The following is a 20,638-nucleotide window of genomic DNA, read 5'->3' as shown; positions in this document are numbered from 1 at the left end:
GTCACCCCTCCATCCACCTTGCCCCAGGTTTACCCCTTCATCCAGCCATCCTCTGGTTCACCTTCCAAACCTCACTAGCAAACCCCATCCTGGCTAATGCCAGACCCCCACCAACCCCAGCCCGTCCAGCCAACTGTCGGTCGTGCAGCCTCACAAGCACTAGCCAGAACACTGTTGGACCCCCAGCTCGGGCAGCTTGCTGAGCCATGAGGGATTGCCTTTTTAGGAGTCGACTCAACACGGCTGGATCCCGTGACATCCCCTTAACACAAAGGACCTACAGCTGATAAAGACCCCCGTGTTTGTGTGTGTGTGTGCGCATGCCAGGGGCCTGAGGGCATATGTTTGTACTAGTTAACAGTAGAGACCTGGAAGAGAGCCCTGCAGTAGCTAGGACACACATCGACCGCCAGCTCCCAGACCAGAGTTCAGAGTTCATTCAAGCTGACTGCCGGGCTGGCTGAGGTCATTTTTGTGGTTCTATGTGTGGTCCCTCTTGACCTGTTAGGACAACACAGACGGTGGATTAAGACGTTTTTTTCACCGGTGGCGCAGTTCGGTCTTCTGAGCGGGAAGTCACCAGTTGGATCCCAGGTTAGGTAGGGGTCAGGCTAGGGCGACGTTCGGGTCAGGGTTTGGGTAAGGACACCAGGCAAGCCGTCATGATGGAGAAGTTCCAGGCAGGCATGGTTTTGGGGGCTACGGGGGACGCCCTGGGCTGGAGGAAGGGCCGTTGGGGGGGCTGCACCTCCGGGAGACAGATCCAGGAGGAGTTGGCGTCCCTGGGAGGTCTAGGGGACCTCACCCTGGACCCCGAACTCTGGCCTCCGGGGGACAGTGCCCTGATGCATATGACCACCGCACAGGCCCTCATCACAGGTAGGATGGACGAGGGAAAGATCGATGGATTTATGCATAGATGGATGGATGGTGGGATGGAGGGATGGATCGATGGATTAATGGTGGAAGGGAGAGATCAATGAATGGATGTAAAATACTGCATTTTTAGAAACTCAATAATGCATATTCTTATCTATTTTGTCTATCATTCAAAACTGAATATATCATATACCAACTGTTTTGCACATACAGTGTGTAACATTTTCCAGGGCGGAATTGTTCTGTCTTCCAAGCAGGCTGCCAAATACGACTCACATACTCTGAATAAATACAGAGTCATAAATAGAGAGCTGGTTATATCAGCTGTTATAACCTTTTGACCTGTAGAATTAATGCAACCCCTAACTTCCTAATGCCAGCCAATGCCAAAGGAAACTTCTCCATAAATCCTCCAGTAGATCTAGCCACCGACTGTCTGAAATAGACTCCTCTGGAACAATCAGAGGACAGCCGTGGTCTGATCCTGGATCAGATGTGACTCCAGGCGGCTGGGGTCAAACCTGATCCCGGGTGACCAGAGTGATCCAGGGTGACAGCTTTCACAATGAAACCATTCAGGAACCCACATACAGACATACACACATATACATGTGTATATTTATATATATTTATACACGCACACACACACACAAACATAGAATATTAAAACCTTGAAGGCAAGCGCATATATATTCACATACACATTTGATAGTTTACTTCACGTTGTTACTTGCACACACCACCACAACCAAGAAAAATGTGTATTCTGGTTCATGATATAAAATGATAAAATAAGGCTTAAAGCGGTAACCCTCACCCTCACTGCAACTCATAACAGTCACATAACAGCACAGAACTCTCTCTCTCTCTCTCTCTCTCTCTCTCTCTCTCTCTCTCTCTCTCTCTCTCTCTCTCTCTCTCTCTCTCTCTCTCTCTCTCTCTCGCGCTCTCTCTCTCTCTCTCGCGCTCTCCCTCTCTGTCTCTCTGTCTCTCTGTCTCTCTCTCTCTCTCTAATTTCCTTATCCCCTCCATCTCACTCTGTTTCTCTTCTGAAACACAATACGGGTAAATTGGAAGTGACGCATCTTTGTCAACATGCTCACAAATAAACACACACGCATACACACAGTGTGCGTTTGTGGGGTTTCCCTATGGAAACCACTCCCAGCTCTAACGGCATGAAGCTCCTAATCTGGCTCACTTGGCTAAAATTAACCCTCACCATCTCGCTCACATACCAGCCACAAATGAAGCACGGAGAGCATGCCACTGTCTGTGAGCGTGCGTGTCTGTTGTAAAGGTTATAGATGATGTATACGATTCAAGAGTTGTAAAAGATTTGTATCTTAAACAACCAGATAAAGTCACTTACCTCTCTGCTTCATCCCTCCCTACATTTCTCCACCATTGAGAAGTGTTGAATTTCATGAACCTTTGGACGATCCAAACCAATCAGGGAACTGGTCGGAAATGATCCAGGAGCAATCTTATATTTTATTAGGCTCATTCAGAGGCAGGCAGAGTCAACTCAAAACCGATATTCTCTCCCACGCAAATTTCACTCACTAATAGCTGGCCATTTCTTACACTTACACACACGTGAACCAACTTCCATCAAACAATAGCTCTTCAATCTTACCTACAGTACATTTAAAGCGATTATAAAATAAATGAAGGTCAAGTAAGAAAATCAAAAGTGTAACGCTGGGGCAAACAGGTGTGGGACTCAAAAGTACGACTTGTGACGACAGGCAGGTTGAATCAGAAAGAGTTGTCTTTACTGGAGGCAATGGTTCGGTTCATGGGGAGGCAGTAATAATCAGGGCAAAGGCGAAAGAGGAGCCGAGGAGTCGAGATGCGGTCAAGAGGCTATTCAATAGATCACTGGGAAGTTAACGCTAGACACGGAGGTACTAAGACGAACTGGTATAGAAGGAGGGAAACACACTGACTCATTTGATACACTAGGGTTAGGGGGAAAAGGAAATGGGAACAGGTGAAAATAACGTGAAAATCAGAGGCGGGAAACACAGAGGGGAGTCACGTATGTGGAACGAGAGGAAAAGCGAGTAATACAGTAACAAATGAAAACAATGACAGAATGAAGGAAACAAAACACATAACTTAAGGAGCAAGGTGAGACGTGACAAAAATAAAAAGTTTGGTAGTGTGTATACATTTTTCCCTTCACGATTTTGAAAAAAATAAACGTCTTGATTACTTAATGTTTATAGAACGTACTTAATAAAAAAAGCCTGTCAAATGTTTACGACTCTCAATGTGGGTTGATGATATCTATTCAAGCGTGCAACTATGTGGATATCTACAGACTACTGGTGCCTGGAAGACCTGTACCGGGAGCTGGTGCGTGTTTATGTGGCAGCCTCAGGGGTCCTGCGGGGCCGGACCCCGGACCCCTCTAAAGTGGACTGCTGCTCACACCTCAAGCCAAACAACTTCCTTCTGGCCTGGCACACCCCCTTCAACGAGAAAGGCACACACACACACACACACACACACACACACACACACACACACACACACACACACACACACACACACACACACACACACACACACACACACACAAACACACATTCATAAACACACATACACTCACACACACTTTCCGTGTCCCTGCTCTTTGTGAGCCCTTGTAATACATTTCGGAGGTCATTTCCAGGATTATTTAAACAAATAGTGAGAAATCCCTTACTTCTGCTATGTTGACTGACAGACTCATTGACTCCAATGACAAAAAAGTGAAATACAAAAGTTAACTCTTTTTGGCATTAATAATTCATTCCAGCCCTTGTGTGTGTGCGTGTGTCTAGGGTCAGGGTCCGGTGGGGCCTCCAAAGCCATGTGTGTTGGGATGAGGTACTGGCAGGAGGAACGTCTGGGCTCTCTGATGGAGGTCAGCCTGGAGACCGGGAGGATGACCCACAACCACCCCACAGGTACCCACTAAATGCTACACACACAACCACCAATCAGGTGCCCACTAAACACTACACACAAAACCGGCAAACAGGTAGCCATTAAACACACAATCACTCCACTGGTGCCCACTAAATACTACTAACACAACCACCACTCAGGTACTCACTAAACACTACACCCACAACCAGCAAACGGCTACCAACTAAACACACAACCAGCACTCAGGTAGCCCACTCACTAAACACTACATTCACAACCAGCACTCAGTTACTCACTAAACACTGCACACACAACTTCCCACAGGTATCCACTAAACACAAAATCACCCCATGGGTACACACTAAACACTACACTACACAAGCACTCCATAGGTACACAACCCTGACTACACACTCAACGACCACACTGGTATGACAGACTCAACTGACCAACAGCCCTAACCATACACTCACACTTACTGAGATAACGTTTCCCTTAATACGGTAATGTTGCCATTACATTTGTAACAGTGTTACTAAGGTAACAATGTTGATACTATGGTAATGATGCTGTAGTAGGTAACGAAGGCCATTACTAAGGTAACGCTGCTGTTACCATGCAGGCATGGCATGGCCGCGATTATGTTGCCATGAAGGCACAGAGTTGTCACTAAGCTATTCGTTTTGCTACTATAGCGATTATTGTCAAGGGGACAATGGTTGTCTGACTTCCTGTTTCAGGCTTCCTAGGCTCAATGACTACGGCCCTGTTTGCGTCATTCGCTGTCCAGGGGCGACCCCCCGTGACCTGGGGACGGGAGCTCATGAAGGCCATACCCAAGGCCTACGAGTACTGCAAGAGAACCATACGACACATGGCAGGTCTGTATTATGACTACTTATGATAGGAGTAGTACAATAAGTACCGGTAGTCAAAGGGAGTCAAGGTTGTGATTACTGTTTTCTAGTTGAAGCTCTGTTCTGTGTGGAGGTTGTCTATAACTGGGTGTTCCTCCGTAGAGTACCAGGAGAACTGGTTCTACTTTGAAGCTAAGTGGCAGTTTTACCTGGAGGAGAGGGGGATAGAACAGGAGGGACAGGACAAACCCTTGTTTCCTGACCCCTATGATGCTGACCAAACCGACAAGGTGAGCTGCTCTCTTCTTTTCACAGGATTTTCAAGATGTTTAAAGGCAACGTAGGACATGCGACTCATAAGGTAGCCATGATCCAGGTTTTTAAAGTGTGAGTTCATGATTGTCTCGTCCTAGCTGTGACTTTCGACCTGAAAGTAGTGTGTGTGTGTGTCCCCTCAGATGTATAGACTGTGGAGCTCTGAAGGCCGTGCAGGAAGGAGGGGTCACGACGCGCCTATGATAGCCTATGATGCACTGCTGGCAGCAGGGAGCAACTGGACCGAACTCTGCAGACGAGCCATGTTCCACGGAGGTCCTGACCTTCACATTTACATTCTGATTAATTCACTTCAATGAATACAAAGAAAAACCTTTAAAGACTACATCGAGTGAATAAAAGTAACATCCGAGATGAAACTGTGGTCCAACTTTGACAGAAATAGGAGCTAATAGCATTAGAAATTCAACACAACAAGTTACAAAACACATATGTTGAAGGAGAGAACTTCTGTTTATGTCGATAATTGGCGATGAACAAGGTGCCTTGCAACAATTCCACCTCTGGTATTTCACCAGCAGAACTTGTGGTCAAATCACTTACCCAACTGAACCAACACTAATGTGCTCCCTGTGTTCCCTCCTGTGACTCCAGGGGAGAGTGATGTGACGGGCCTGATAGCAGGCTGTCTCTACGGCCTCATGTATGGGCTTTCCCAGGTTCCTGCAGGCCTCGTCAAGGATCTGGACAAGCGGCAGCAGCTGGAAGACATCGGAGCCGCGCTGTTCAAAGCCGCGTCCGCGGAAAAGTGCTCAGACAAGTAAAAACCTTCTCAACACCGAGCCCTAGTGGCCACTCTAGGAGCTGCATCACATAAGTCTGAACTGTGTGGTAACATCCCACTTTAATCCTAATTCACTCCTCTTTCCTCCTTCAAGCCTCCGAAATAGATTAATTTAATCAGCTCATGATTACCATGAATTGAGGAATCTTGAGTGTCCATGATTATCAACTTGACATGCATGGAAGAGGAGATCATACAGATAAGATCAACTTCATAATTACGAGATGGAAAATTCTTGGAAAGGAAGGTTCTCTTTAAATGATTGATGCAGCAAAGTGACTCTTAAAACAAACCAAGGATATGAGAATAGTTCCCCTCTATCTATTTGTGGTTGTCCAATCCCATGTTTCTCCTTTGACCTTGATAATGTATAAAATCCTGCAGGTGCTATCCCAAAATGATTGGTTGAAAGAAACCTCTCCTCTCTACTCAAAGATGAACTCCTTCTGACCAGCCTCTAAATAACTGGGATTAATATTCAATGTATTCATATTCATGTATTTCATGAGCATGAAACACCTTTTATTTTATTTCCCTGTTAAAATCTTTTTAACATATTAATCTCTTACGTAGAAATGTATTTAGTTGAATATTTGGTGCTCTAGGTCTTTCAACTTGCAGATTCAGACTTCAGACTTGCATCTATAATGTTTAGCTGGTTTAAGTTTGAGTTCCCTTCTGGATAGCCTCAACTGACTGATGTGCAATTGAATGAATTGGATGTTTTAAGTTTATTTTAAGTCATACTAGTTATTTTACTGTGTACTGTAGCTCATAACCATTATGATTAAAAAGGAGATACTATAAATCACACTTGAAGTCCTGGACTCATTATGATTTACCGATAGGAATATGTATAACGGATGCTGATATACTTTATATTCATACCTTGTCCAATTACCCTTGTAACCAATAACCAATAACCTAATAACTCCAATAACCTCTGCAACACCAGAATACTAAAAAGCCTATAAAACTTCACCTCCTCTTTTCTCCTGACAAACTAAAGGTTATTTTAGGAGCATGCAGCAACCAAAGATCTATTGGCCGTAAGTGATCCTATAATAATAAGTTTACCTCCCACCTCTCACCACTTGCCTTCCACCTCTGGAAGCATATTGGCTCAGCGTAGCAGCAGTAGTTCCAGTAGGTTGGGGCAATTGAGCCTTCTCTTATGTTCTCAACAGGCCTCAGTCCAAGGACCGAAGTACAAGCATCAATACAAATTTGCTGAAGAAGATGATCAGAGAACGCACCTGCTATCCTGAGGTTCGAGGTGTCTTGGAGAGTCTCCTCCACTATCTAACGCAGGAGGTCCGCACTCTGGCAAGGAGAGAGGTTGACATAAACCAAGGTTTAATGCCAACAAGTGCAGCAAACAGGAAAGGGACAGTCAAGATGTCTGAATCTGTGGTGAACCACACTCCTGCTGAGACGCTGGTTGAATCAAAAAAGCACAGCCAAGGTGAGAGTGACACCACCTGGGCTCAAAGTCCCAAACGGCAGGTCTTCATGGGTCCAGCTGATGTGAGAGCAGGCGGCCGGAGGGCAGGGGAACCAAAACAGCGGCGACTCACCGCATTCCAGCTCCTCCAGGCCAAATTCATGAGAACCACATCCAAACAAGTAGCCAGCCACCAACGGCAGGTTGGGGCTCTACATTGTGATCTGAGAGGAAGGGGAGCTTGCGGGACCCCAGAAAGACAAACTGCTGTTTTTGGTTCCGAGACAAACCAGCCAAAACAAAAACAATGCAAGAAGAAAGGGAGCAATGTGAAGGACATGGTGGCAAGGTTTGCCAGGGCTGAGGAGAAGGAAAAGGGTGTGAACATACAGGGGAAGTTGCCAATTAAGGCAAGACTGATCCATAGGGGACCCCTCCTGTCGTCCCTGATGGAGAGGCTAGAAACCGTATCAATCATGCAGAGGAAGGGGGACTTGATATCTCCTCTGGATACATCTCCTAGAGGTGTAGGGAGGGGGACTGGTTGCGTAAGAGACAATGTGAGTCGTCTTGAAAAAGCACAACAACCCAACTGTGAAGAACGAGGAGGAGGACTGAAACATTGGCCAACTGCTGGGGAAAAATTCCAATACCTTCTACCCAAGGCACACAAGCAGGAAGAGAAAACAGAGGGGCCGGGAGCGATGTTAACACAACAGAACTCTGCACAGAGAGAACCAAAGCATTCCAAACCTACGCAACCCAAAAACGTTTGCCCCGATCAAAAAGTCAAAAGTCATTTCTCCAAAGGAAGTGAAACTGGAAAGCTGTCGAACTCAAAACCAGAAGATAAGACGGATCTAGAGATCAATCAAAATGGAGTTGAGGAACTGTGCAGTAAGGCTGGTGACATTGAACAAGGTAGTCTGACACCAAACTGTTTGTTGTCCTCTGTTATTGAGGGTGCCCTCCTAGAGACTCTGGAGCTTGCTCCTCAAGAGCAGGCCTTGCTGGAATGCTACAGTGTCGTTCCTCTCTCTATTCCTCCTGTGTTTAGCTTGGCACGCTCAAAGCCCTCTCCTCAACCGTACTCTGGCAGAACTGAGCCTGCAGCTGCCTATTTCTCACTCAAACCACACCCGGAGGCCTTCACCTCCCTGACCAAAGAATGTTACTCTGGTGTGCCCCTGCGGTCTTCTCACAGCGGGGAAACCCCACAGGAGCCGACTGAAGATGAAGACGAGAAGCTGAGGTGTTGTACCTCAAACGACAGGTCATTAAACCTGAGAATTCCAATGCAGGCTGAACAAAGGTTGCAGAAGTACCTCATTCCACGAGCCATTGATCTAGAAGGGGAACCAGGTGCTAAAGCTACAGATAGCTCCTCACTTAAGCCAGCATCATTCCCTGTTGAGATATGTCCTGTGGTTGATGATTCAACCACTTGTTTTGGGTCTGGTCTCACATCTGGACTTGGATTACCAGAGCATCTACATCTTAGTCTTCATTCACAAGGGGCTATGATCTCACAGCTCACCAGGAGCGAGAGGGAGGTAGACAGTCAACTGGAGAAAGAGCAGCAAAAATATTTGGAGGGAGGGATAGAGAGAGACCTTGAGGAAGGGGAGAGAGAAAAAGAGATTGAACTGGAGAGAGTGGCGAGAGACATAAAGATTAAAATGGAAAGAGTGGATAGTGAACTCGATATAAGGGCGAGGGATATAGCGAATGACCTGGAGAGAGTGGAGAGAGGCCAAGAGAATCAATCGGAGAGAGGGGAGGGAGAGATGGGGAGTGAACTGGAGAGAACGGAGAGAGATATAGTCAACAAACTGAAGAAAGGGGAGAGAGATCTAGAGTATCAATTGGAGAGAGCGATGGGGGGTGAACTGGAGAGAACGGAGAGATCCATAGATAACGAACTGGAGAGAGGGGATATAGGCCTTGAGAATCAATCTGAGAGAAGAGAAAAAGAGATGGAGAGTGAACTGAGGAGAAAGATCGAGAGTCAAATTCAAAGAGGGGAGAGAGACATAAAGAATACATTGAAGAGGGGGGAGAGTGAGATGGGGAGTGAACTGGAGAGGGCAAAGAGAGAAATAGACAATAAACTTGAGAGGGAGAAAAAGAGTGGACTGGAAAGAGGGGAGAGAGTCTCAGACAATGAACTGGAGAGAGAAAAGATGGAAAAGGGAGTTCGAGAGAAACTGATGCGAGAAATGACCAGCAAATCAGACTGGAGCTGTTTAGAACTTCCCATTTCCTGTACATTAGGACTCACCAATCACAGCAATGCTGGGACAGGACTTGCCAATCACGGCCATGCTGGGCAGGTACTAGCCAATCACAGCCATGCTGGACCAGGACCAGCTAATCACAGCCATGCTGGACCAGAGAGCGCACATTATATCCAGAAGTACAGGACCATCAACTACGCAGATCCTTCGGCCCAGCTCATATTCATACCCAAGGTCATCCGCTTCACAGATACCTTCACCTTCTAGACACAAACAATGTATATTCTTATATATGAATTTAGATTATATATTTTGGCCTTTTTTTCTATATTTCTATTTATATCCTGAATAAATGAGAACCCCAAGAGGAATCCCTTGTTCATTATACTTTGACAAATACATTTATGATTCTGCCTTCCAGTGTCAAATAAAACCTACATAATAGTCAAATACCTGTCCAGTAAAGGCCTCGGGGCATGCCGGACATAGTCGGTAAATGCCTTTGACTCCACGTGTTCTTAAAGATACTTTATGTAAACATTGCTTGAATAGGTGACGTGCAGTATCCAATAGCAAACCTTCAAATGACCTTGCAGGTAAGAACATCAAACAGGTGTTGAGCTGTTTGTATAGTGACTTCACATTCTTCACCTTCCATTATCACAAGGTTCATGTAGAAAAAAGTCTTTACTGGGAATAGATAAATAAATATAAATGTGTATAAAAACATGGTTTTAGTTATCGTATTGCTGCCACGGGCAAGGGTGGAAAAGTAAATAACAGCAGAGTTTTGACAACAAAGCACTCAGACCTTTAAGTCCAAATAACTGCATACGAACTTAAAAGTTTATTTAGCCAACTGTGGTTTGCGTTTGTACCGCGGCGCGGTCTCATCATCTGCAAAGATTCGGCAAATGATCAAGGTTCAGGGTTGCCAGTTTTTGGTACCTGGCTGGAGTGAGATGGTGATGCCATGGGTTCATTCACGCGTACGTGCACTTTTGGATGTTAGTGCATTTAATCACGCGTACGCGCTCTTAATCACGCGTACGCGCACTTTATCACGAGCGCATGTTTGGACTCAATTCACCATCAGTGTTTTAAAAGGTATACAGCTTCCACATATTGTGGGAGTGGGAGCATGGGTCTAAGATTTGCTGCATTAAAGCTGCAGTAACTCATTTCTTCATACAATCAATCAGTTGTATGAAGAAAATATTGCAGAACGAATAGGCTGTTGTGAAATATAAATATAAATCATTTATTGAATAAAAATTACTATTCAAGTTATTATGTCAAAATTGTACATCAGCATAAGTACTACAACAATTAACAGGTTTATTTTGTTCGATTTAATGGTTAGTAGTTCGGGTTAATTTGCAATGCTGCTTTTAGGTTTGGGTAAATAAATGTGTTGGCTAAAGTTAAGGTATGCAGAAGTGTAGATTCACAAAAATGTAAATAGATGATTTCTTACATCTTGTGCCACAAGAATAATGGCACTGTATTTGCCTATAGTTTTGGTCTCCACTTTGTTTATGACCTCAGTACTGATAAATAAGCAGGGCTACTCTTTACATTTTAAAACATGCACAAATCCCTCATTAACTGGTCTTTGTCAACTAAAGTGTTTTGCTTTTGCATTGAAGCGATGTAACCAAAACAAATGTATGCAAATGTTAACATCCACAAAGAAAGTATTTTTCAGAGGCATGCTTATACAATTTGTACTTGCCCTTTATTTATCCAAACCTGGCGAAACACTGAAAATAGTTATGTTTTCCAAAAATAATCTAGCAATTTTCAGAACAACATTCAGCAACCTGAATGAACTAGGCTATACTGCCAATCTGTCCATTAAAACCAATGACGAGCAGTTCAGTAAAGAACCGCTTACCCAATGCATATTATGCATTAAGCTCCATGAATGAATGAATGGATGGATGGATGCTATATATTCATGTGGGTCCTGGACCGTTACTGAGATTTCATTTACATGTGAGTAAGGGCCGCCGGACTGCGGGTATAAGTTACACAGTTGTGGGAGGGGCAAAATAAGTGCTTCAGAATTGTTGCCCTCCGTCAACAATTCGGCCCAGGGGGCTGGTAGGGGGTATTCGGTGGAGGACCATCAGTAGGCTACCTCTTGTATACAGGGCCCATAATTTAGTGCTACGGCGTAAACTCTTCCTTACAAAACTGCTCAACATGAAGGAGTTTCTCTCCACAAGAATTTTCAAATCTAAAAAAAGGACACTGGTCCTTTAAATGCCATCACCAATGTTGTCGATGAATATCAACGACCGAACGATTTATTACCTATATAACATGTTCATAGTCGATATACGAAAATAAAGTAGGCCTACATCCAGGATCTGGGAGTCTCCATGCTACGTCAATCAAATGGGGCGTGGTTACTTAAAGCCTTAAGTAAGTGAGATTGACGTGTCCCAGTCATCGGGTTTGTCGCGCGTGAAACGAGTGTCCAAATCCTTCGGTGGAACGCAATGCATCTAGCAGCGCTTCAGACTGAATTTGGAGTGTAGTTACCCTCTCCGTCCAGTTTGTTGAATTGGTGTCTAATAATAAGGAGGGTTTGTAGTGGTGGGCGGGTTCTGGTTGCAGGTGAATCCGTGTCGTTTCCGCCCACCGGTCTTCCTGAACACAGTCTCTCAGCGGTGGTTAAATCCACAGCTCACACAGTAGCGCTTAAAAATACCTGCAAACAAGGGCGGTTGTACTGGTGTCGGACGGGCGCGTTTATCCCAGGACAACAATAACCCCCTGCGTGGGTTGAGCCATATAGTGTCGGAGCCCGCATGGACAAACTAACAACAACTTCTGCAACCTTCTGCCTATAGCTCTGGATTGGGGGGTGGGGGTTTCTCTTCAGGATTAATAGGCTGACTGTAGGAGAATAAAAAAACGTCAATGGAACGTTTTTCCCAGACGAAGGGTGTGTAAAGAGAAGAGATGGACCGCCGGAGGAATATTCCAGCTTCGGACGGGACCCGCTCGTCGCGGCGAGTCGCCTCCCCCGACCACCGCGGCGCCAAAGACCGCGTCGAGAGGTAAGCATCATGCTAGAGTTTATATTATATATTAGATATTTATTTATTTGGATCTGAACTAAGGTGTATTTATGTACATGTTGGTAGGCTACATATAGTTATTTACTAAACTGCTCATCTGCTTGCTTCATTCGGTTTGAGTTGTTTTGGAATTGGGGCAGTGTTTTATACTTTTTGGAAAAACGAAGCTCTTTTCAGTGTTCGCCAAGTTGTGATCATTTTATGTCAGGTAAAACATCTAAATATATCTCCTACCAGCATCAGCCTGACATGGGACAACTAGATTTCTTTAAAGAAAGACTTCCTTTGTGGATGTTTTCCAAATAAACTCACATTTGCATATATTTGCTTTGGTTAGATCCCAAAATTGTGTTTCAATGCAAAAGGAAAAAACTAAATTAATTTAAGTTGACAGACTCGTTTTTAGATGTATTTTTAAATGTACAGAGTAGTACTCACTACTTCTCAGTACTGAGGGGAAAGTGCTCCCATCAGCCTCTTTCCCCTTCAGTAGTTTAGATTATCGTGTTACGTAAGAGCTTCAAGACCAATCCATAGACTGAACCAATCCCTTGCTCCATGACCTCTGCATCTCCAGGAAGAAAGTCACCATAAACAAAGTGGATACAGAAACAAAGAAAATACTGTGCCATTAATCATTTTGAGCTGTGTTAGAGTTCAAATAAAGTGGTTAGCCTTTATTTTGTGAAGGAGTAAAGAATTGCTCTGTTCATTATTAATCCCGTTCGACTACCTGTTGTTATGTGACACCTTTCATGAAAGCGTAGCTTTATGATGGCTGTTTGAGGAAGTAAATTAGTAGATTTCTATTGATGTGTTAAATCTTTATATTGTCAGGTGATCAGTCTCAGTGAGATTCAACATCTCTTTTACAATAGAGACCTGGTGGGATAGAGCTGACAGTTTGTTACCTGCACCTCACGGGTGCTCAACGGCTCGCCGCATCGACTCGCTTCATTTCCACGGGGCATCTACGAGCGCTAATTGAACCTATAACTTAGTTTTAACTCTACAGGGTGGACCCGTACGGCTTTGAGCGCTCTGAGGACTTTGACTTTGGGTCGTATGAGCAACTGATGTCAGAGTACATGGTCGTCCTCACCAGACGCTCCATCAAGTGGTCCAAACTCCTGAAGGGGAAGAAAAAGGTGGACAAGAATGTAAAATGTAAGTGTGTGTGTGTGTGTGTGTGTGTGTGTGTGTGTGTGTGTGTGTGTGTGTGTGTGTGTGTGTGTGTGTGTGTGTGTGTGTGTGTGTGTGTGTGTGTGTGTGTGTGTGTGTGTGTGTTCTGGTCATATCATGCTTATCTGTTAAGAAAGAGGGAAACATTCTGGTCAAAATGAATCTGCAACAAAGAAACTTTCGTGTCAGCTCAACCCTTGGCTGCGCTGACGTGTGTTTTTTTTAATCTCTCGCCCACTCAGTTAAACCAACGCTAGTCCCAATCACTTAGTCAACGCTTGCAATTGAGTAACAAGCAGCAGGCAACTTACTCAAACCAAGCATCAGTCAAAAAGATAAGGGCTAGGGAGGAAATTGACTCTGTCAGGTTGACTCAAAAAGCAACGTCAAAATCATCTCGGGGGAAACATATAAGAGCGGCTGTAATGTATTCGCCTAAAGTTGATTACCATCAGCCATGTTCTGTTTAGCCACATTCATATGAAAAACAATGGCTGACACCAGCAGGCCTGTTTTTTTTTTTTTACAGATAACATTTAAATCGTTTCGGCACTCAGTGTGCACATATCAGTGTGCCGATTCCCGTCACCACAAACCTCTGTTAACAACGCTTGCATGTGTGTCTGCGCGTTCCACGCTAGTGAAGCGCTATGTCCGGAAGGGGGTTCCCAACGAGCACCGGGCCCTGGTTTGGATGTCTGCCAGTGGAGCCCAGGAGCAGCTGGACAGGAACGCTGGCTACTACCAGTCTGTGCTGGGAGCCCAGCATGACCCCAAACTGGTCGACAGCATCCGCACAGGTGAGACCCAGCTCACCTGTCTGTACAGCTGCAGACAGATCAGCCTTACCTGTGTAGAGTCAACACTTCATAAAGCAGGAATCTATGTTGCTGCAACAGGGACACTAAAACAAAATGGTTTAACTTTTTGGTCCATGACTCAAACACACTACATTTAGTTAAATATCTTTAGCTTATAAGTGAGCACCCCATATGCATTCAGGTGACCCTGACCCAAAGGTTAGGAAACACTGTTTATACCTCAAGTATACCTCGTGTGTGTGTGTGTGTGTGTGTGTGTGTGTGTGTGTGTGTGTGTGTGTGTGTGTGTGTGTGTGTGTGTGTGTGTGTGTGTGTGTGTGTGTGTGTGTGTGTGTGTGTGTGTGTGTGTGTGTTCATGGTCCAGACCTGAACAGAACCTTCCCAGAGAATGTCCTATTCCGCAAGTCATCCAGCACGTGTCTCCAGAAGGAGCTTTACAATGTGCTGGTGGCCTACGGACAGCACAACCCCACCGTGGGCTACTGCCAGGTACCCCCACCCCTCTACACTCAACACACACATACCCCCCCCACTTTCTCTACCATCCAACACACACACCCATAACTTGAGACATTATTGGGGTTTTTCCATTGGCACTTTTGGTCCCACCGAACCGTACCATGCAGCGTTGATTTGCATTTCCTCTTACTATTTAAATAAACTGGGCCGCACCCGAGATGCATACAAATACAATAATATATGCGTTCCTGTATATCAGATGCATCGCCATGCACGAAGAGTAACGCTAGAGTTACTCTCCGCACAGCTTGATTCTTTATTATTCGTTCATTCCTGTTACTATTTTAATTAAAAAGCCTAATAAAGTTTTAAAAGGAGCGCATCGCCATTAGTTTGACGAATTTAGCTTGCAAATCCAAATAGCTTGTTGAAAAATTGCATATTTCTTTCAGATAAGTCTTGGTGTAAAGACTGGACATTGGACAATATTTCACACTATTAGATAACACGCTGATATCGATATCCAACTAAATCTTGTCCTTATATCAAGGACATCGTGTGGCACTCTGGAAAATATCTGTTAAATATTGTCCTAAGGTTTGGAAACGATGTTAATCCGTCCTTCCACAGATTCGTTTGCATACATGAACTATTGAGATTAGGTAGCAAAAAGGGGAAATATTTAACACCAAACTGAATGACTCATTGCTGGTATCATTGTATGTCGCCCTCCGTCTAAGACAAGGGTTTTATACCAAAATATAAAATTAAATGGGCAATAAAGTTGGTTACACCATTGCAAGCCATTACCAAATCTAGCCATTAGTGACATCACAGGGAGTGACCACCCAGATGTATGATGGGTAGATCAACAGTTGGTACATTCTGCTGGTTAGGCTGGTCTATCTGGTAATATAGGGGCATTTTAAAGTTTAGTTTATCAAGTGCTACGCCCAGTGCCAACACGTGGTTGCTAATGAACTGACAGCACCAACCCCGTCTTTTAATTATTTCTGTTCAGCCCAAGTTATTTAGCTTTATGTTTTATTTACATTTTTAAAGATTGAAATGTAACTAAACTAGACCAAGCTGAATCATTTGAATGGTAGAAAATGTCTTACAATAGAAACCAAGGTACTGTAGTAAGTAATGTTCTGACACCCTGGTCATGGCAGTGGTATTTCAAAAATAAACAACCATAGCAAACTTTAGGAATAATAATGGCTACTCAAGTACTAAGGAATGAATTGGCTGTGGATAAATGTTTCCACAACAAAGACAACATTACTTAGAAGTAAGTCAAGTATGTGTTTTATACTGTGTGTACAACACTGTGTCTACAAAGGTTCCCCTTTTTAGGAGTTGTAAACATTCCTGCCTCACAGCCGGCTGCAAGGTGTGGTCTTATGATATTACGACGATAATGACCGGGGGTCGTTGACAGTTCTGTGCTACAATTCACAGAATGTTTAAAATTATAGTGTTAGCTCAGACGTAGAGGAAGACACTTCGGGATTGTTCTAGAGAAGTTGATTAGGTGTATTTTCTGAACTTTTGAGCTTTGTCGCCCTCTTCGTTACTCTGTTTAAGCTTCTCTTGATATTTGGCACCCTCTTCTTTACTCCCTGGGGCCATGTTACTAACTGGGTTGGTTCTTCTGTTCTCTTCCACCTCCTACGTCAAACTTTCATGTACCAGCAACTCAGTCAATAGACCTGATGACTATAAAGAGAACACTAATAAGCGATTATAGTGGTTACGCATGTAATATCAATGTAATCCAGATAAAATGGTACTTTACTTTTTTAATCCCAGATGGGCTGGTTCTTAAGATAGTTATGCAACATAAATGAACCGAACAGCTGGGCAACACGGTATTATTTTGAACAAACTCCTCTACATTTCTATTATGCATATCAAACACATAGTCTCAAAGGTGTTCACAGGCCCACATTATACGACATGCCCCAAACCCTAAGCACTCTAAAGACTTCTAAGAGAAACTCCTCCCACCCAGAGGGAAGAAACCTTGAGAAGGAACACAGAATAGGGACCAGAGTACTGAGTGGGCAGACATATAATTGAAGCATAACACAAGGCAAAACAGAGGTTATGATTAAGTTGTACTCTGGCTCTCCTTCTTCATTTCTTTCTTTCTTTAGGGTATGAACTTCATCGCTGGTCTCCTCCTTATAATCACCAGGGATGAGGAGAAGTCTTTCTGGCTGATGGAAGCTCTGCTTGGTCGGATACTACCAGGTGGGCATGGCCTGATAAATACCACAAGTCACATGTTTCTGTCATTAGTCACATGGTCTCTGTGTCCCATGGTCCCCTAGATTAAGCCCTATGTTTGCCTCTCTCTCTTCTTCATCCGATTCAACTCAAAGGGCTTATTTGCATGGGAAAGGTACATCTAATTAGCCAAAGAAGTAAGAAATTCTATCTGTCCCCCCTTAATTTCGCTCTTTTTTTTAATACAATCTCTCTTATTAAAGTGCCATTGTGCATAGTTATTTGTGAGTACTTTGTGGAATAAAATACTCACCTCTCATCCAACAGGGGGCGCAATTACTTAATGGGGAAAACATCGTCCTCTTGAGTTTGTGGAAATCCAATCATTCATAATATTACTTTTCTTATTCATGTATATACAATGGTTTAACTATTACGTTGACATACATACATGACATTATATTATTTTAAGTATTAACTTGGAAAGGGGACGGACACAACGTTCCAGAATGCAATCATCCAACCATCTCTGTGTAATCCATCATTTCCCAATCCAACCTTCTGTCTTTAGTATCCTCCAACCTCCTGTTCATAAATGTAATATATAGCCGTGATGCTACGTTCTTGAATTGCACGAGCAGTCTATGCATGGCCATGGCATTTATCATTGCTTTGGACGTACACTACTCATGCAAGTGCGCTTACAGGTACACAACAAATCGGTGTAGGAACTGATCCTGGGCCATAATTATATATTTTTGGTACTTACTGGCTTGCAAAGTTAACCTACAGCATGTTTAATATATACCAACCGTGTAATTTCTATTCCTATAGCCACTGTGCTAGATTGTGAAATGAAACTTTTTTTTTGTAGCTAGCTACTTCACTTTGGATAAAAGCTTGTGCTGAATATAGTCTCCCTCCATCAGACTACTACAGTCCGTCCATGCTGGGTCTTAAAACGGACCAGGAGGTGCTAGGAGAGCTGGTGAGGGAGAGAGTCCCCGGAGTCTGGGGGGCGATGACGGAGCACGGGGTCATGTGGTCACTGGTGGTCTCGCGCTGGTTCATTTGCCTCTTCATCGATGTACTGCCAGTGGAGGTAACACACACACACACACACACACACACACACACACACACACACACACACACACACACACACACACACACACACACACACACACACACACACACACACACACACACACACACACACCTGTCCCAACGATGCATCAACTGACTAGAACCGACGAAACAAATGAAAAGTCGAGATGTTTAACCTTCTTGCAGACGGTGCTCCGGATCTGGGATTGTCTGTTCTACGAGGGATCTAAAATCCTCTTCCGTGTTGCCTTGACGATAATCCACCAGCACCAGTCAGTGATGGAGGATGCCCGGTCACTGCCAGATGTGTGCCAGAGCTTCAAACACATGACCCTCGGGCCCTTTGTGGAGGAATGCCATCCTTTCATGCAGGTACAAGACCAGTATGCTTGGTAGGGTCAGACAGCTAGAATCTACACTGAAGGATCTTTTGAAGATAGTGCCATGTGTGACTTTCAATTGTCCGATAACCGGCGCATATTTTACCATGTGGCTTTATGTTGACTAGACCTTTCAAAATCGACCCTATAGTAACATCTAAAGTGGGTGTGTCCGCCCAGATTTATTATGTGCTAGATTAGCCCAACAGTCGGAAAAGTCCACTGGGGTATGCTGATCTACATCTGGTATGCCACTCCCAGATGTGATGTCACTGATGGAGTGACGGACTGATGAAGGGTAGATTTTGAAACGGCTTGGTATTAACATGGGTTCAGATGCTATGGGAACTCAATGATAATTATCTATATCCTCTCATAGCTTGGAGCTCCCTGGATAAATAACAAACATATCGTTGATGTGGGCCCTAACCTCACATTCGAATTGTACAATGCTTTTTTAATTTTTATATTCTTTTTTTCAATCTTTTATTCTGTTAAAAACACTTCCATAAGTTTCATGTCCTTTATGAAGTTCTCTCCGTTCACTCATTTCCCATATGTAACACCCTAAACATTCCCTCCATTTCCTAGAAAATCTTCACCGAACCAGGAAGTCTATCCATGGCAACCATCGCCAAGCTGCGGGCCACATGCCGAGCCCGCATCCTTGCCGAGGGGTCATGACCCCGCCCCTATAGATACCTGTCAATCAAACTCACTACATTCCAGAGGAGACCTCATCGGGGACCTCACTTGACCTGAAATCCTTTTGTGTTTTGGGACAACCTTCAAACACAATCTTTGCACTTTCTTTTGAATGTTTCCATTATTTCCAAGGTTGCTTATATCGGACTTGAATATTTCTTGTAGTTCTTCGCATTCAGCATTTGATTGTCAAAAGCACAGCTAGACTACTGACGTAGAATCACTTTAAATCTAACATTTTTTTGGAATATGTGGAACCTTTTTGTATACAAATAAATTATACAAGTTTTTCATACGAGCCAATTAGAAATTGGTGAACATTGATACACAATGAGTTAAGTCTCTAAGAAAGGTATGATTTCAATGTGATGTTTAAAGATCAGGCTAGCCATCTGACTAGCACCTACCTTGGCGCTTCTACAGCAGCAGCAGAGTTCTGATTGGCTGAGCAAAGCAGAGCTAGGCCCGCCTCATCAGCCAAATGTTTCTACCTCCAGTGCAAATTAATAACTCCTCCAAACCAACCATTTCACTCCAACGCAGCTAGACACTGCAATGCTGTACCCTGAATGTGGAAAGAAATAATTTGGGGGAAATGTCCCAATGTAGAATCTTGAGGTGCATGACTGAACCAGCCCAATAAAAGTATGAACTCTGGTCCTCCCAAAATTCCGAAACAGTGGTTTTTGTTACCTAATAGACAAGACACATCCTATTTTCGATGCAGCAATAGGCTTTATCCAATTTCTTTATCACTTTAAATTAATATTAATAAATCAAAAATGTAAACCGCAGGTCTATAATATGCCTCCCACACACATTTTAAATGGGACATTTTTTAATCAGATAAAAGCTTTAATTGACTTCAGGAGGATGCAAAAGTCTACAAAACGATTAAAAGTATTTTCTATAAAAATAACGAACACTAAACATTTCATATCAAACAGGAAGTAGTATAGAGAACTCTGTTCCACATGTTCACCTCTCATGGTGCAGGAATAAAAGGACAGTCTGTCAATTCTCTTTCCATGGTACTTCTTGTTTGTCCAAGCAGATATAAATGATAAACCCAGGGCAACTGAAACCAGCACGCTTATAGGAAAATACCTTGTGTTATGTACTTTGGCCACAAGGAAAGTGGATGAGCCGTTGAATTCTCGGATGTTTATGCATCAAGGTGATTATCTTTCCCCAGCAG

The 20,638-nt window shown here is 43.8% G+C and overlaps 2 protein-coding genes across 2 annotated transcripts; both read left to right on the top strand.

Moving 5' to 3' along the window:
- Positions 1-244: 244 nt before the first annotated feature.
- Positions 245-10,365, top strand: LOC130403199 (uncharacterized). Its single transcript, XM_056607414.1, has 8 exons — positions 245-879; positions 3,209-3,373; positions 3,714-3,839; positions 4,542-4,682; positions 4,821-4,948; positions 5,117-5,249; positions 5,589-5,754; positions 6,966-10,365. The coding sequence occupies exons 1-8, from the start codon at positions 663-665 to the stop codon at positions 9,724-9,726; spliced, it is 3,837 nt and encodes a 1,278-aa protein (XP_056463389.1). The 5' UTR covers positions 245-662; the 3' UTR covers positions 9,727-10,365.
- Positions 10,366-11,910: 1,545 nt separating this feature from the next.
- On the top strand, positions 11,911-20,512 carry grtp1a (growth hormone regulated TBC protein 1a). Its single transcript, XM_056608414.1, has 8 exons — positions 11,911-12,530; positions 13,567-13,718; positions 14,375-14,533; positions 14,919-15,043; positions 17,176-17,272; positions 18,178-18,350; positions 18,542-18,727; positions 19,327-20,512. Exons 1-8 carry the CDS (start codon positions 12,433-12,435, stop codon positions 19,417-19,419), a joined length of 1,083 nt encoding a protein of 360 aa, XP_056464389.1. The 5' UTR covers positions 11,911-12,432; the 3' UTR covers positions 19,420-20,512.
- The last annotated feature ends 126 nt before the right edge of the window (positions 20,513-20,638 follow it).

Source organism: Gadus chalcogrammus, chromosome 14, assembly GCF_026213295.1.
Source record: "Gadus chalcogrammus isolate NIFS_2021 chromosome 14, NIFS_Gcha_1.0, whole genome shotgun sequence".
Classification (NCBI taxonomy): domain Eukaryota; kingdom Metazoa; phylum Chordata; class Actinopteri; order Gadiformes; family Gadidae; genus Gadus; species Gadus chalcogrammus.
This window is presented reverse-complemented; position numbering and strand designations above follow the sequence as displayed.